This window comes from Rhea pennata, chromosome 2, assembly GCF_028389875.1.
Source record: "Rhea pennata isolate bPtePen1 chromosome 2, bPtePen1.pri, whole genome shotgun sequence".
NCBI classification, from domain to species: domain Eukaryota; kingdom Metazoa; phylum Chordata; class Aves; order Rheiformes; family Rheidae; genus Rhea; species Rhea pennata.
In genome coordinates this window covers 104,919,676-104,935,405 of record NC_084664.1, presented here as the reverse complement: position 1 = coordinate 104,935,405, position 15,730 = coordinate 104,919,676, and the positions used below count along the sequence as shown (strand labels likewise).

Here is a 15,730-nt window from a genome sequence, read left to right as displayed (position 1 = left end):
TTTGTACCTTTGTGTAATGACATGCCTATCACCTATTATTGTCAAGCTATAAAGGGTCGGAAATGCAGGGAAACAGTAGGGGATGCTGTAGACCCAATGATTATATGAAACATTTAGTTAAAATATACATCTTTGGTGCTCCATTTCGGCACTGTATTTTACTTAATAGGACAAAGAGATGATGAATATGATAAACTGCCTAGATGCAGTTGTGTCAAGTCATTGGTTACAAGTCTTTGGTTTTTTTATATGTTTTACTGTGACTCAAAATGCTGGATAAGCCGATACGTTGAGGTCCTGATACGGTAGGTCATTCATGAACTCTTACACTTTATGTAAGTTAACATATAGCCTCAAGTCAGTTATTCATGTAGTTTTTCACTTAGCTCGATACTTTTCTATATATCCCACCTGCAGCCACTGTATGATGTTGTTATATAATGTTTGTTTAGAAGCTACTGTTGTGTCTTAATTTATTGTGGCCCCTGTAAAAAGCTGGTTGCTTTATTATGGTACGTAGTTTGTAAATTGCTTATTTGGTTCTCTCATGTATTGTGAAGTTGATGTTTTTGTGAAGTTTATGTGAAGTCTAGAAGTTACAAGCTACTACAGTTACAAGTTAAAATTGAAATCGATTTTCAGCACTTTTGGCAGAAGAGGACTTCTGCAGAAGTAAAGCTTTCTCTTCTTTGCAAAAGAAACCAATAACAAAAAACTAGCGTGCTCTATTGCATAATCGGTGAATATTCTCCCCACTGGCAGATCCTGGTCAGCAGTGCAGAGTGCCAAGATTAACAACAAAAACAACAAAACCGAAAATGCTGCATTTTTTCTTTTGGCCTAAGTCAGAATCTATATACTTTTAGGTTTGAGTTTTGTGTCCCCAGTTCCTGTAAATAGCATTAATTTCCCATGCAGTTCTTGATTCATTAAGCATGTAATGCTGTTTTTACTGATTCTTTCTTTTTTCTGTGAGAATTTTCTAAAAATTGTACCAGTTGCCAATTTTACATATTACACTTTTTTAGTTCTCAGGGTCAGAAAACTATACAAACTTGGGTAAATGTAAATCCTAGAACTATATAGCAAGTCTGTTTCCAACATTCACCACTTCAGAAAAAAGTAGAGGATTTGTGAATATAGATTGGGTTTCAGTAACCGTTAACTCAATGCTTCTTCAGACCATTACAATTTTTAATCTTATTTGAAATAAATAAAATATTTCCTTGAAAGTAGATTTACTGCATTTCATTTTTTTTCAGGGAATCTCACTCACATCCAATAACTGGGGACATGATTTACGTGGAGTTTTACCATTTTACCATTTCAGAACTATTGACTAGAGTTTGCACAAGGGTTTTGGCTGGAAAAATATTTTTGAAATGGTAGTGGTCATTAGTGGTTTCTCTCAGAATAGTGGGACAGATTCAGTATTTTCCTGACATGATTTTGAACTATCCCCTATCCCAAACCACTGGACTGGGTGATCTTGAATGTGGAGAATCACTAAATCGCTTCTGCTGCTACTGTCCTGTGTTGGTAAAAAAAAAAAAAAAAAAAGAGAGAGAGTTTGAGAGAAGAAGAAGAATTTAGGACTAAAAGCTAGGTTCACCGCAGGGATGTGTATTCTGTCTTCGGAATTGTTCTTTCCTTCTTAAAAAATTCTGGAATATTTTATATAATGTAGCATTGCTCTTCTAGCTTTTTGGCTATTATGACTAAAGAGATAAGCCACTTCAATTGAAGTCTACCATCTTCCTTGTATAAAGGAGGAGCTGAACCAAAATCTACTTGTAATAAAAGATTCACAGAGGTATCTCATAACTGAAACACTACAATTTCTTGCCAGCCAGCAATTTGTGCCTGTGAATCCTTCCTAAACCTTCATGCATGAATCCTACGAACACTATTTTCCCTATTCTGTCCATGTCATTTTTGTGTTTGAGTGCATTTTTGTGTTTTGTGTTTGAGTAAACCATGAACATTCTGGTTTAGCTAACTAGAGACCATTTGTTTGTAAAAAAGCAAGAGAGCATTTTTTTTTTTTTTTTTTAATTTAGCCGGTATCTTGAGATGAAAACCCTCTTGAGAGAGTTTAGCACTTTGGCTCTTTAAAAATCCATATGGGATCCTATTTCCATTTCTAGGAACTTTTTAATGAGCTATTTGGGTATTAGGAGTCAGGTATCATTACTTTCAAATTTACACGTTGTTTTTGAAAGTAAAGGGATTTGAAGGTTGGTGGCATAAGCACATTGGTAAATATTTTTGCTCCTGTATTTTGCAAAATATTGCGTGTTTACAGGCATCAAAGTAGCTGGAAAGGCGCCGTCACGTTGAAATTCATATTTTGTTCTACAAAACGCGAGGAAGTGAAGAGCCGAAGAACTTTCCCTGAGCAAAATTGATTATTTGATTAGCAGCCTTATTTGCTAAAAGACATGGGTGATATGAATGATAAATTAGGAAGGGTTGCTGTAATTACACAGCAGTTGTTGCATGCCTGACTGAACCCTATTTGTCTACTCCCAGCCCTCCCCTTAACTAAACTCTGAAAAGTATTTAATGTGGAAGGGAAGTTTTCTTTGGCATTCTGTACATTTGAAAGGGCTTGCTTGTATAACTGTACTTGTAGATTTATATCATTAAACTCTCTTGCAGAGGAGCAGGTTATGTTGATGTATTACTAGAAAAATAATTTTCGAGGCAGTTCTCCAGCTGGCTAACTTTATTATTAATCTCATATCTATTATTTTGAGAAAACTGTTTCTTGTAAAATAAACTAAAGCAGCCTGTAGAGCTTCTGTTATTGTTAGTAAAAATAATAGCTGATGAAGCCACTTGATGCTCTCATGAGACAGGTATTATTATAATAATTATACTAAAGAGTAAAATGAAGCACAGAAAGATTAAGGCCAAATTCAACTGAGTATGAATTGCCCAAGGTCAGAGAGCAATCAGCTGTACTGCTGGGAATAGCACAATAACAAAACAACAAGAAAACAAATCCTGAACCGTAGTCGATTACTTATTCACAGAAGAATTAACTTTTGAAAAAGTTACTTTTCACATTGATTTTCTCGGTCTTCTGAACGATAGTATCATTGTGTGTCCTTTGTCAAACAAGTCCTTTCTCATTCAAGCAACTCTATTCAGGAGTTCTTTATAAAGCACAAGGGAATTGTTAAGGCTTTGCCTCTGATTAGTGCATAACTTCTTTATCAATGATTTGCAGAGGGGCATGGTACTATTCAGAGAACAGAAGATTTATAAAAAGTAATAATCTGCAAGGGGATCAAAAATCCTCAAAATAGTCCTAAAGTTACTCTGTAAATCCCTTCTGTGCTTTATGTGCTTTGGCTCATCAAGTTCCTATTGGAAGCACAGAAAATAGGTGAAACTCACCCTTTTTCATCATTTTTCTTCTTTTTTTCCCCCTGCTTCTTTTCCTTTTTTTTCTAAAGATGGCAGATTTCTTAACACAACAATCACTCTGATTATGTTTAGACTGAAGTCTGCTGATATTTAGTATGCTAAGAAACATGCTTGAAATATGGACTTTTCAATAGTACAAGCTGCCTTTTGATACGTATTAATCAAAGCCTGTCCAGATAGGGATTGTTTATGTTCCTTTTTTGCTCCATGGTTCTTACAGTACTGATAACCCATATATGATTCCAGCCTTGCTAACAGCTTATATTTATCAGCTGTCCTGCACTGCCCAAGAATCTGCTTCAGGAAGAATGTAAGAAAGTAGAACAGGCAGATCAGTTTCTAAGCTGTTGATTTGACAATATATCACTTACTATAGTAACTATATTGTATGTATGCAACTACTATAGCAAGCAAAATAATGTCAGATTAAGACGTTGGCACCACACATCTCCCTAGCTCTTTGTTTTTGCATCCTATTGATTATAGTATCAGAAAAATTTAAATTGGAAGAGGCCTCTGCAGGTCACCTAGTCTAAACTTCTGTCTGTAGAAAGGATTGCATCAAAAACTAGATCAAGTTGCTCTGGGGTCTTATCCAGTCAAATTTTGAAAATCCCCAACGATCTGGACTCTGGGCACCTGTTCCAGTGCTTGACCACTGTCATTGTGAAGAATTTTCCCACATTTCTATTTGGAAACTCCTAGGCTGCAGCTTGAGACTGTTGCTGCTTGCCTTTTCATTGTGCATCTCTGGTAACACATATCTGACTCTCTCTTTTCAAAAACATATCTTTAAGGAGAGAAAAAGAGAGAGAGAGAGAGAGGGAGAAAGAGATACTGCAGTTAGATGTTTCTTAGCCTTCCTTTTCTCGGGCTACACAACCTAGCTCCCTTAATCCAGTCTCCTAAGTCAGATTCTCCGTAGTGTCCCTCTGCTGCGCCTTCTCCAGATCACTGACATTTCTCTTGTACTGGGGGCCCAAACACCCTCTGAACACAGCTGAACTTCCAGATGTGGTGCCACAAGTGCCAAGTAGAAGAGAATAACTTCCCTGGACCTGCTGGTTATGCTCCAGTGTGATTAACCTCTATAACTGCACGTATACACTGCTTATTCATCATATCAGCAGGATCCACAGGTCCTGTCCAGAGCTTTTTCCTGGTCCCCAGCCTGTATTCATGCACTGAGTTGCCCTGGCCCAGGAGCAGCACTAATGTTTGTCATTGCCGGTCATTGTGTTACTGTTGGCTCATTCTCTGCTTTGCTGAGGTCCCTCTGAAGGGAAGCCCCAGCCAACCTGGGTTTTTGACTGCTAGTTTGGTGTTATTTGCTAAGGGTGGATTCTGCCCCACGGTCCAGGCTATTGATGAGAATGTTAAGCACTATTGGAGAACTGACCCATTTAAAATTCAGGAATAAGTTATTCAGCCATATTTCATCTCCACGATATTCAGTAGCAAGAGCTTAAATGAAGTCTTTGTATGCTCCGCAGATAGAAGCATACACTACTCCGTTCCTTATGACTGCCTCAGGAGAACAGATGTTGGTCCCATCAGGTGTTCATTCTGTCAGCATCTATTTCTGTAAAAGTAGCTACCAGGCGATATTCACATGAAGGTCTATACCTATAGATGACTGAGTGGTTGAATGCAGTACAGTGTTTACGATTCAAAATCCATTGACAGATCAGTATGGATTCTTGTTTATAAGAAGAAAGACTTGTGTTTTCTTCATTATTCTTAATAATTTCATCATAGGGTGCAGAGGCAAAAGTTGCAATTACCACTGGCTACGAGATTTAGTCGTTTTTACAATGCCATTTCTGTAATGTTTCCCACATATTGCCCAGTGATCACCTTTACATATATTTTGTATTATATGAGGCAAAAGCCTGCCAGAATTGCGGATTTCCATGGCAACAGGTATAATTCTATTTCCTTTGTTTCATGCAGCTGGAACTTAGCAGCACGGAGGCAAGGGGCTGCTCTGTTGAACGGCAACACAGGATTTCCGAAGGAGAGAATTAGGGGGCCTCTGGTCAGGCAACTGCAGCCCCTCCTATAGCCAGCAACTGTTGCCAAGGGAAAATGATAAGTTATTATTGGAAAATGAAATTAAATGGAAAAAGTTGACAGTTATAGCATTTATTGGACTGATGCACATATGTTGAAAGACACAGCAATTTAGAAACTTATCTGTTTCCCACTTTGCAATTTTGTTTCCTGATTTGCAGCTGTTTATGTTATATTAGTAAACCTGTGTCATTACAGAAACAACTATCTTCTTCTATATGCCGAAATTTGGGCTGTGATTTGGAGAATCTTGCCTCTCATTTTGTTTCAGGACGATAAAATTTATTTCCAAACATCTACCCTTTTAATAATATCCCTTATGTATATTTATTTGGAAGTGTGTGTGTTACTTTTGCATGATTGAGTATTACAATTTATTTCAATTTTAAACTGCATAATGTCAAAAATTCTCTGTCTGTATACATCTCTATGTGATCGTGATGTGTGGGCACACTCACTGAAAAGGATTAGTCCATTATTTTTAAATACCACCTTCTCAATTGATTTGAAATCTGTGAAAAAATGCTGAAGGTAATGAAGTTATTGAAGTATATAGTAAATAATGAAACCAAAATGTTTATTTCTGCATTCGTATGTACAAACAAGCATGTTTATTTAGGTACAAAATATATAAATGTATAGCCTTTTTCAAAATTCAAACTAAATAATATATATTCATGGTCATTCACATGTAGTGTATATCATTGATATGAATAATGTAAGATATACTTGTAATCATTAGAAATAATTAGTTAAAAGGAAGGAAATGTAACCTTTCAGAAGATATTAATGAATTATCTAAGATTCATTGCTACATGATGGTAATATTTAGGTATTCTAGGTCTGGCATTTTTTCTTTTTAATTCAAATGTCTTTGTATGACTTGTAAAATCAACTTGTGATATCAGAAAGCTGAGGTCAGCAAGGCTGTATGCTGTTGAATACTAGAGTAATGCACTGATAAGCTTAATGATGAAAATTTATAAGATGTTATTGGTTATTATTGGTTTTGCAAATATTTAGAAAATTGTCTTCCTGATATTTTATTTAAGATAATTGGTACCAGCAGTTTCTATATAGTAAAATGAAGTAACAAAAAGAAAAGTGATTTCCATGAAGATCTATTATTGGAGACTACTGATCTGGTTTAGACTACAGAAAAAAAACCTTCATTAGAACATTTGTAAGGTCTGAGGTCTTTCTTTATTGAAAAGCAAGAGTGAATGCTCTTAATTCAGATTCTAGTGTTTTGATACCAAAATATTCCAAATTTTCAGCCCCAGACTCCAATGAGCTTTTCACAATACTCAGGTAAGCTTTGCCTGAACAGGGAAATCTGAGTTCATCCTTACTTCACCATTCTTGCCACATACTGGCAAGAGACATTTTTTCAAGCTATGACTCTTACCTCACCAGCCGTAAAACTGGCCAAAGCGATTTCTGTGAAGTCAGAAGGGCTGCCCGTTCAGTACCCTCAAGGAAAATACTGAGGACTTGGCACTCTGAGGGGCTCAAATCCCTCTTTTTAAGATCTATTACACTTTTGGGCAAGCGATACTGTGAAACTCACTCGCTTTGAAATCTTCTCCCGTGCCAGTCAGGTTGAGGTCAGACATGCGTACCTTGGTCAGAGAAGGGGATACCCAGCAAGGACTGTAAAAAGCAGAGGAAGGAGGACAAGGTACTTTATACACCACCCCCCTTTCCCTTTAAGTATTCACGAGACAATATGATGAACTCCTCTAGGACTATGATTCATTTCTGCTTTTGACTTGAAGAAAAAAGTAGGGAGGGGATGTTGTTCTGGATTTTGGCTTTTTCCTTTTGGGTGGATTTTTGCTCTGATTCTCTCCATTTCCTATCTAGATATAGCTATGCCTTTAAACAACTGCATCATTACTGAGCACTTTCAAAATCCAACCCATTTTTATTTTTAAAACTTGATGACTTTGCCCTGGATGATGATGCTTAGAGAAATTATTTTATTGTTCTGCTCAGTCTTATCCTCAAATTGTATATATTTGCAGGTCAGCAGATGTCTGTCTGCAAAAATCCTTGTTTTCCTTCATCTTCATTCTCTTCATTTTGATAAAAGCTGACATTTCATGGTAACAGGAAGGACAATCAATATCTGCAAATAATATCTGTGCACTACTGGATTCTCTATTATATACATTTCTTGAACAAATTAGCTCAACCTACTGAATTTCTCACCTTTTTACTTGTGTTTTTTCCCACTAAGAGCTACCGTAAGGCTCAAGTCAAGGCTTGAAATAGTCTCAGCTGTACCCATGCCAGCACCAACTCCTATATTGCTAACAAAGAATTTTATGCAATGAAGAACAGATAAAGTATTTCAGATATGTTCTATGAATAATAAAATAGCTGAAACCTTGTAAAGATGTAAGAATCTGACCTTCTGCCATCACTGTAATTAGTATCGTTCCCATGGATGGGAAACTTCTTTCATGTAACAAAGAAACAAAACCAGAATTTTTGTAACAGAGTATGGGTGAAGACACACACCTTACTGATGTTCAAATAATATAATCCCAACGCACCATAAAATCCAGCTACTTTTCTCAACGTTAATCCATTCTGTCAGACAAAAAAGTGATCTATTATGAGCTTTCATAGGAAAGAAAAATAAAAAACCTACATGCTACTGCCAGAAAGGGAGAAAAATGTCCCAGTTCTCTCTTTATATTGTGGCCAAGGAGATCAAAAAAAAAAATCAATCACTTTATTATTCATACATAATATTATTCCACAGCCAAAGAATAATCATTATCCACCCTGGCACTGCAAAGCAGTATTATTATTTTGAGGGTTTTTTCCCTCCATAATTGATTGAGAAACTCCCTAAAAGGTCATAACAAGGTTACAATAGCTCTTGAAAACCTAGATGCTAGAAATTTGTTAGTATTAAGGTTGAAATCACTGAAATGACTTTCACAGCTAGTTTTTATGTAAGTCTTTTCAGAAGAAATGCATATATTTCTGATTCTTTGCCAATATTATACATTCTGTCAGGAATAGCAGACTGGTTAAAAATGTAAAAAGAAACATAAACCAAGTTACAGTAAAGGAAAAGTATGCTGATACCTATTTGTGTTTATATTATTAGTTGACATCTTTAAGTAATGAACACAGTCCAAATAATACATGATTACTTCATAAGCAACCTAAGTGATCATAAATAAAAGGCTATGGGAAAATCATAACAGTAAAGTAATTATTAATAATATATCACCAATGAGAAGACTGTACTGATTGGATATTCATAGGAATATATCCTACATCCAATTCTATTAAATATTTTTATAGAAATCTTAGATGAAGGCACAATCTTATTATTAAACCAGAAATCCTGGATGAAGGCACAATCTCATTATTAAACCTACAGATCTTAATGTGGATAAAACAATATGGAAGTGGGTCACTGAAAAGACTTAGAATTCAGAATGACCAGCTGGATAAATTGTTTAGAACAGAAAAATAAGATTCAATAGAAAAAGGCAAAGTTCTATGCTTTAGAAAGAATAATCTGCTTTGGAGTACTGGATGGGAACTGCTTTTTGGAGAATAGATCTGTGTGCCCTAGTAAATCACCAGCTGAACATGGGTCAACAGAGTCTGCTTTTGCAAAAAAAAAAGATAAACATAACACTTCTTCCTTGGTCATTATTTAACACTTTGTTTTTTAAATGTGTGTTTTACATCTTCCCTCTTGCTGTACTATAACGGGCTCAGCTGATGCTGAGTGTGTGATCCTTAAAATCCTTAAACTCTGGCTATTTCTCTTTGTGAGTACGAGTGAAATGAATCAGTGCTTTTCTACTCTCAAATTCTGGACACTTGATAAGTGAAATGTGTTTCTTGACCCCATATTCCTCTTCAAAGCATAACACACAATGGAGCCTTCTCCAGAAGGCTCTTTATAAAAGAAAAGAACGTAAATAGTGAAGGAGATTTTATATCTACTTCTGCACTAGGTTTTAATTCTCATTAATCCTCTGTGACCTGGTTCTCTTGCTGTTTGTTTAAAAACTCCAATGAGAATGGGAAATGAGCAAGTCTTTTTTTATACATAATAAAATAACCTATTTCCAAAATATAGCCATAAAAAGCAACTTCCCTTTATTGCAGGCTAAAGAATTGAACAAACTCTGTATTACTCCATTCTTCTTAAGCCCAATATTTTTTCTATAACCTTCAGTGTTTTGATTTTTTAATGCAAAAAGAAAATGAGAGAATATTATACTAAACAGATCAAAGCTCAGAGCCCTAATAAATTTAACAGGTTCCATTCTTGGAATTATATTCTTTATTGAAATCAGAGTAACAAATCTGTTTAAGTCAGTGGAGTTAGCCTATGGGAATTAAAAGTAAATTTAGCCTTTAAGCTTATTTCATGAAAGAACAACAATGAAAAATATCGGAAACAATTTACAGTGAGACATTTATAGATTTTTTTTTCATTTCTATTTTAACCAAATAGTCCTTTAGGAATTATAAAATTGTCACAGGCTCTGGGAAGACTTTGGATAACCAGGAAAGAAAAGCAGTGTTCACCATGCAAAAGGCATCTTACCCAAGAAAGATTCAAATAACTGGAGGAAACCTAACCACTGCGCAATTTCATGTCAGATAAAGGAAACTTGATTATATACATATTTATATTCCTTTTTATGTTCTCACCAAAAAATCCCAGGGTTGATGTGATATTGATGTATGCATTTCTACTTTTATTTTCATCCAAGTTCTTATTACACCATCATTTTCTCCCTCATAAGTTGTGCAAGAAAGTCTGGGTTATGTTTTTCATTTTCTTAAGCCTTACTACATTTGGGAAATATTTATAGCAAAATCATTCTAGATGAACATTTTAGTTAATGCTACATTATTATATTAGTATGCTTGATTTGGTATACTAGTTTAATTTTCTTCTCTGTGCCTGTGCCACCTCTGTCATTGCGAGTGGCTGCTGAACAGCGGACGCCGATGTGGCTGAGCCTGTTTTGCGGTTCCTGAGAATGCTGGTGTTGCAACAGCAGAATACAGCACCAGTGGCAACTTAAAAAAGAAGGGATCCATGTTGAGAGGCGTAGATGTAATTTTGTAAGTGGTAAATAAGGTTGAGGAGATAGGTGAAATCATTTTTAAAGATAGTTTTTAAATTGCTATGTTTAAGTTAAATTAAGGGCAGGAAAAAATGAATGCAGGAAATTGAAGGTCTAGATGTTTAAAGAAGAAAATGAAAGGTTATTTACTTGGTTTTCCATAAGGAGATGTTCTCTGTTTGAGTTAGCTGATTGAGCACAAGTTACTTGTTTTTTTCTGAGGCAAAGTAAGAAGACGAAAGTAAGAAGAATATCTTTAGACTTTCCCAGCATGGTCTTTTCCACTGGTCTGGAACACGAGGAGCCTTTATTATTTAAAAAGTAACAGTCCTGAGTCATCTTCCCTGATTTGCAAATTGGTTTTTTTTTTTGTTTGTTTGTTTTGTTTTTGTTTTTTTTTTAAAACATTTTAACTAACAGAAGTTCAGTTACATTTGTGGAATATATATCCTGAAACAGTAGATCTCTGCATATTAAGCTATAATAATTTATATGGCAAAAAGCTATTTACCAATGTGTGTATAAATGATTTTAGCTATGTTAATATGATTGTTTTCTTCACACATTGGTTTCAAGGGTTTTTTTTTGAAACACCCACTGTCTGGCACATATGATGTTCTCTGAAGAAAGTAGGTCTCTGTTAGTTTATTTTCCAGTTTTCTGCAATAAAATCTGCTGAAAAAATCCATTTTTTCAGCAATTTTTTTTGCAAACAGCGGTTTGTTCTATCATTGATTATCACTTGCACTGATTATCGCTTGCATTTTACTAATAATGTGTGTTCTTTTAATATTGATTTTAAAAAGCTAAAAAGCAAAACCTTAGTTAATAAGAATCTAGCAACTAGTAAGATTAACTTCATGGAGAAAATAATGTGGATTGAATTACCGTCATTTATATATTACTTCAAATTGTAAGATCTTCAATTATAATGTTTATGTTTATATTTTAAGGTCTCAAACTAAAAATAAATTGACAATTTTTTAAAATATTTAAAAGTATTCTCTTTCTAAAGAAAATTACATTTCACAAAATGTAATTTGCTTTTCCTCTCTGTAGAATCACCAAAGAAATGTAGTTCATCTGGTCCTGTGGTACTTAGCATGTGTGAGGTGATATTTCTTGCTGAAAATCAGAAGTGGTTCTCATATTACAGAATCGAAAGAAATACAGTACTGCATATGCTCCCAGTGTGATTTTTGTACCACAGTACTTCTTACCTTAATTTATAGTAAGAATGAGTTTGTTGAGTCTTTTAAAGCCTTTAGCTTTGAGACAATGAACCATAGACAAAGTAATTCTCCTTACTGGAATTAATTTGTTCAGAGTGTGTACCAGTAAAGGGATTTGCCCATTGCTTCAAGACTAGAATTTAGCTTCTGTGTGAATAAATTACAATGAAATCATCTGTATATTGAAATTAGTTGATATTGTGTATTTATCTTACTCTGCTAAGTCTTGTTATACAAGCATAGTAAAATAATACACAGAATGATTCTTAGAATATTTCTTATTGCCTTGTTCTCCATAATAAAGGAATTTTCCTAATTTTATAAACATTAAATTGTCAAGTCTCACCCAAAATATAATTCCTGTGATAAGGCTTTTGAAATAATCAGCATGGATTGGAGTAGTCAGCATGGATTCACCAAGGGGAAATCCTGCTTAATCAACCTGGTAGCCTTCTAGGATGGCATGACAGGCTGGGTAGATGAGGGGAGAGCAGTGGACGTTGTGTACCTTGACTTCAGCAAGGCTTTTGACACTGCCTCCCTTAACATCCTCCTAGATAAGCTCTGGAAGTGCTGCACAAGTAGACAGTGAGGTGGACTGAGAGCTGGGTGAAAGGCAGAGCTCAGAGGGTCGTCATCAGTGGCGTGGAGTCTAGTTGGAGGCCTGTGGCTAGTGGTGTCCCTCAGGGCTCAGTACTGGGTCCCATCCTGTTCAATTTATTCATCAGTGACCTGGATAAGGGGACAGAGTGCCTCCTCAGCAACTTTGCTGATAATACCAAGCTGGGAGGAGTGTCTGACACACCTGAGGGCTGTGCTGCCCTTCAGAGAGACCTGGACAGGCTGGAGAGTTGGGCGGAGAGGAACCTCCTGAGGTTCAACAAGGGCAAGTGCAGAGTCCTGCACCTGGGGAAAAATAACCCCATGCACCAGGACAGACTAGGGGCTGACCTGCTGGAGAGCAGCTCTGCAGAGAAAGACCTGGGAGTGCTGGTGGGTGACGAGTTAACCGTAAACCAGCAGAGTGCCCTTGTGGCCAAGAAAGCCAGTGGTATCCTGGGGTGCAATATGAAGAGTGTTGCCAGCAGATCGAGGGAGGTGATCCTGCCCCTCTACTAAGCCCTGGGGAGGCCTCATCACGGAGGACCGTGTCCAGTTCTGGCCTCTCCAGTACAAGAGGGACATGGAGCTACTGGAGAGAGTCCAGCATAGGGCTAAAAAGATGATCAGAGGGCTGGAGCATGTCTTATGAGGAAAGGCTGTGAGAACTGGGCCTGTTTGTCCTGGAGAAGAGAAGACTGAGGGGGGATCTTATCAATGTCTATAAATACCTTAAGGGAGAGGTGTCAAGAGGATTGGACCAGACTATTTTCAGTGGTGCCAAGCAGCAGGACACTAGGCAACGGGCACAAATGGAAACACAGGAAGTTCCGCCTGAATATGAGGAAAAACTTCTTTCTTCTAAGAGTGACAGAGTAGTGGAATAGGTTGCCCAGAGAGATTGTGGAGTCTTCTCTGGAGATATTCAAAACGCACGTGGATATGATCCTGTGCAGTGTGCTCTAGGTGTCCCTGCTGAGCAGGGAGGTTGGACTAGATGATCTCCAGAGGTCCCTTCCAACCATACTGATTCTGTGATTTTGTGATTCTGTGAACTTTTCTTAATGGAGGAAATTGTTCAGCAAGCTTTTTATGTCGTATTGAAGAGTTTCCACTCGTGGTCTGCACTAGTGAGAAATGAAATGTTATATTTGGCAGTAAATGAGCAGAAAAGAGATTAACTGTAGTAACGAAGTCATTTTGATGGCAATTCTCAAGAAAGCATCATCTGAATAGGAACAATTAAGACACTGTGTGTCTTAATATTCAAAAAATATAATTGTAGATCTTTTGGTGTGTAATGTCTCCAAACTGGGGCCGGGGGTGGGGGAGGAATTATTGTAGAATAGCATGAGTCTGCAGATGTAAAAATGGCTTTTAGAATTTGGCATTATGATTCTTGAAAAACTCCAAGGGATTCCTCCTCATTAGCCTGCAATAAATGATCCAGACCTTGGATGCCTTCTATGCTGTAGTTAGAATCACTGAAGATGTGGGTTTCAGGTATAGCCTTTCAGAGCACCACCCTCACCTTCCTGGCCTTGTTCTTGAATTTAAGGAGTTTACCATTCTAATTCATTAGGTGTAGAGACTGGTGTTGATCCTTCCAGCCATCCCACGGCATGCTCTGCAAAGTATTAGTGATTCATTAATTCTGCAAACTACTGTTTGCGTTTTATATTTCGTAAAGTCAGAGATACACAAATATTGCAGATAAATTCTGTTTTCCTATAAACAGAAATAAGATGTATAGGTCTCTCCAAAATCTTGTCTACATGCAAAATCCTCTATCCTTCCACTTTTTGTCTCGTCTCTAGAATGTTTGAAGACAGAGCTCTCTCTAATACCATTTACATTGCTCCCATCAGATTTCTGTGCCCTCACTCCTATATACATGCACACTTATACAGCTCACTGATTTGTTAGATAAAGGCTGGGGAAATTTGCCTACTACTGGTGTTCAGATGCCTCCACTTGAATGGTGGCTTAGGGGATCAATGATTCCTTGTTGCTGATTCTCTGCTCGTTGGCTCAGATGCTCTTTCAGCATCTTTCTAGATAGTCAATCCAATATGCAGGTTAAATAACCCAAAAGAAATACAACTGTAAAGGGATTTCCTCTTTCAGGCATATTCTAATCCATCACTATTGCAAAGTTAAAGAAGAAAATAAGAAAATCCTGACAGCAACAGGAGTAACTGTAGATAAACAGAGTCATATTCCTATGTGCTAATAAACCTATGCTTATAAACTTAAATTTCCAAATATACTCTTGCAAGGCTTTTCTGAGCATTCATAATGCTGATGCTTATTACACACTGTAAATGATAATATAAAAACTATGGTAATTCAGTAAATTGTATTTTCCTAGCAACATTGGTGCAATTCAAAGTATGGAGATTTATCTATCAAATATAGTGATATATGATGTGTCATTTTTTTGTTTTGGTTTTTAGCTCCAGACCAGTCTGTCTGAACCAATGACGTTGTCCAAGTCCATCTCACTTCCTCGTAGCGCATATTGGCATCATATCACCCGGCAGAACAGCGTTGGAGAAATCTACAGTTTACAAGGCAAGTTCCTTATAAATAAATACCATGTCCATTAGTTTCCTTCCATTTGACCAGAATTCATGCAAATTGCTTTTTATTTGCACTGGTTGTTTTCTCTGTGTTTCAGTTTATCATTTGTCAGCAACCTCAGCGGGATTACAAATTTACATAAAACGGGTTTCTTCTAGTCATTTCATAAACTAGTGGTGAAAATTATTCCCAGAATCACCACATAAAAATGGATAGCCAATTTGACACAATATAGCTTCTCAGTAGCTAATGAATGCTGGAGTGTTTTAGTATTTTTCTTCCAATAAGATTGTGTATGTATTTTGGAAGCTAACCTCAGGGTGCCCAATTAAATCTACATAAAGTGGCTGCATGAGTTTCAAGATTAAAATAAAATAATTCTAGGAATAAGAGCTACTCTGGGTGAATTTGCTTAGAGAGTCATATATATGAACTGCTTGTTTTGGCAGACTTACATGTCTGCTGTACATATATATGTTTGTGTATATATATATGTATGTCATCCTCTTCTGTCTCCAGTTCCTTTTTGTATATTTAGATTCTAAGCTATTTGCTTAAGATTTTAAATGTTATAATTAACATAACTTGATGATTATGATAAATTACTCCTTTTAAGCTGAAATTGATTGGTATCTTTTAGGAAACTGAACTATTTATTATATTTAAAATGTAAACCTTAAGTAA

At 36.3% G+C, this 15,730-nt stretch overlaps 1 protein-coding gene across 2 annotated transcripts in view; it reads left to right on the top strand.

The window, feature by feature from the left end:
* DOK6 (docking protein 6) overlaps nucleotides 1-15,730 on the top strand; it is a 252,314-nt gene that overhangs the window by 185,350 nt on the left and 51,234 nt on the right. For both annotated transcript variants that reach the window (XM_062570068.1, XM_062570069.1), the window contains one exon: nucleotides 14,920-15,037. In XM_062570068.1, the coding sequence (XP_062426052.1) occupies nucleotides 14,920-15,037 (118 nt within the window). The remainder of the gene's footprint in view (nucleotides 1-14,919; nucleotides 15,038-15,730) is intronic.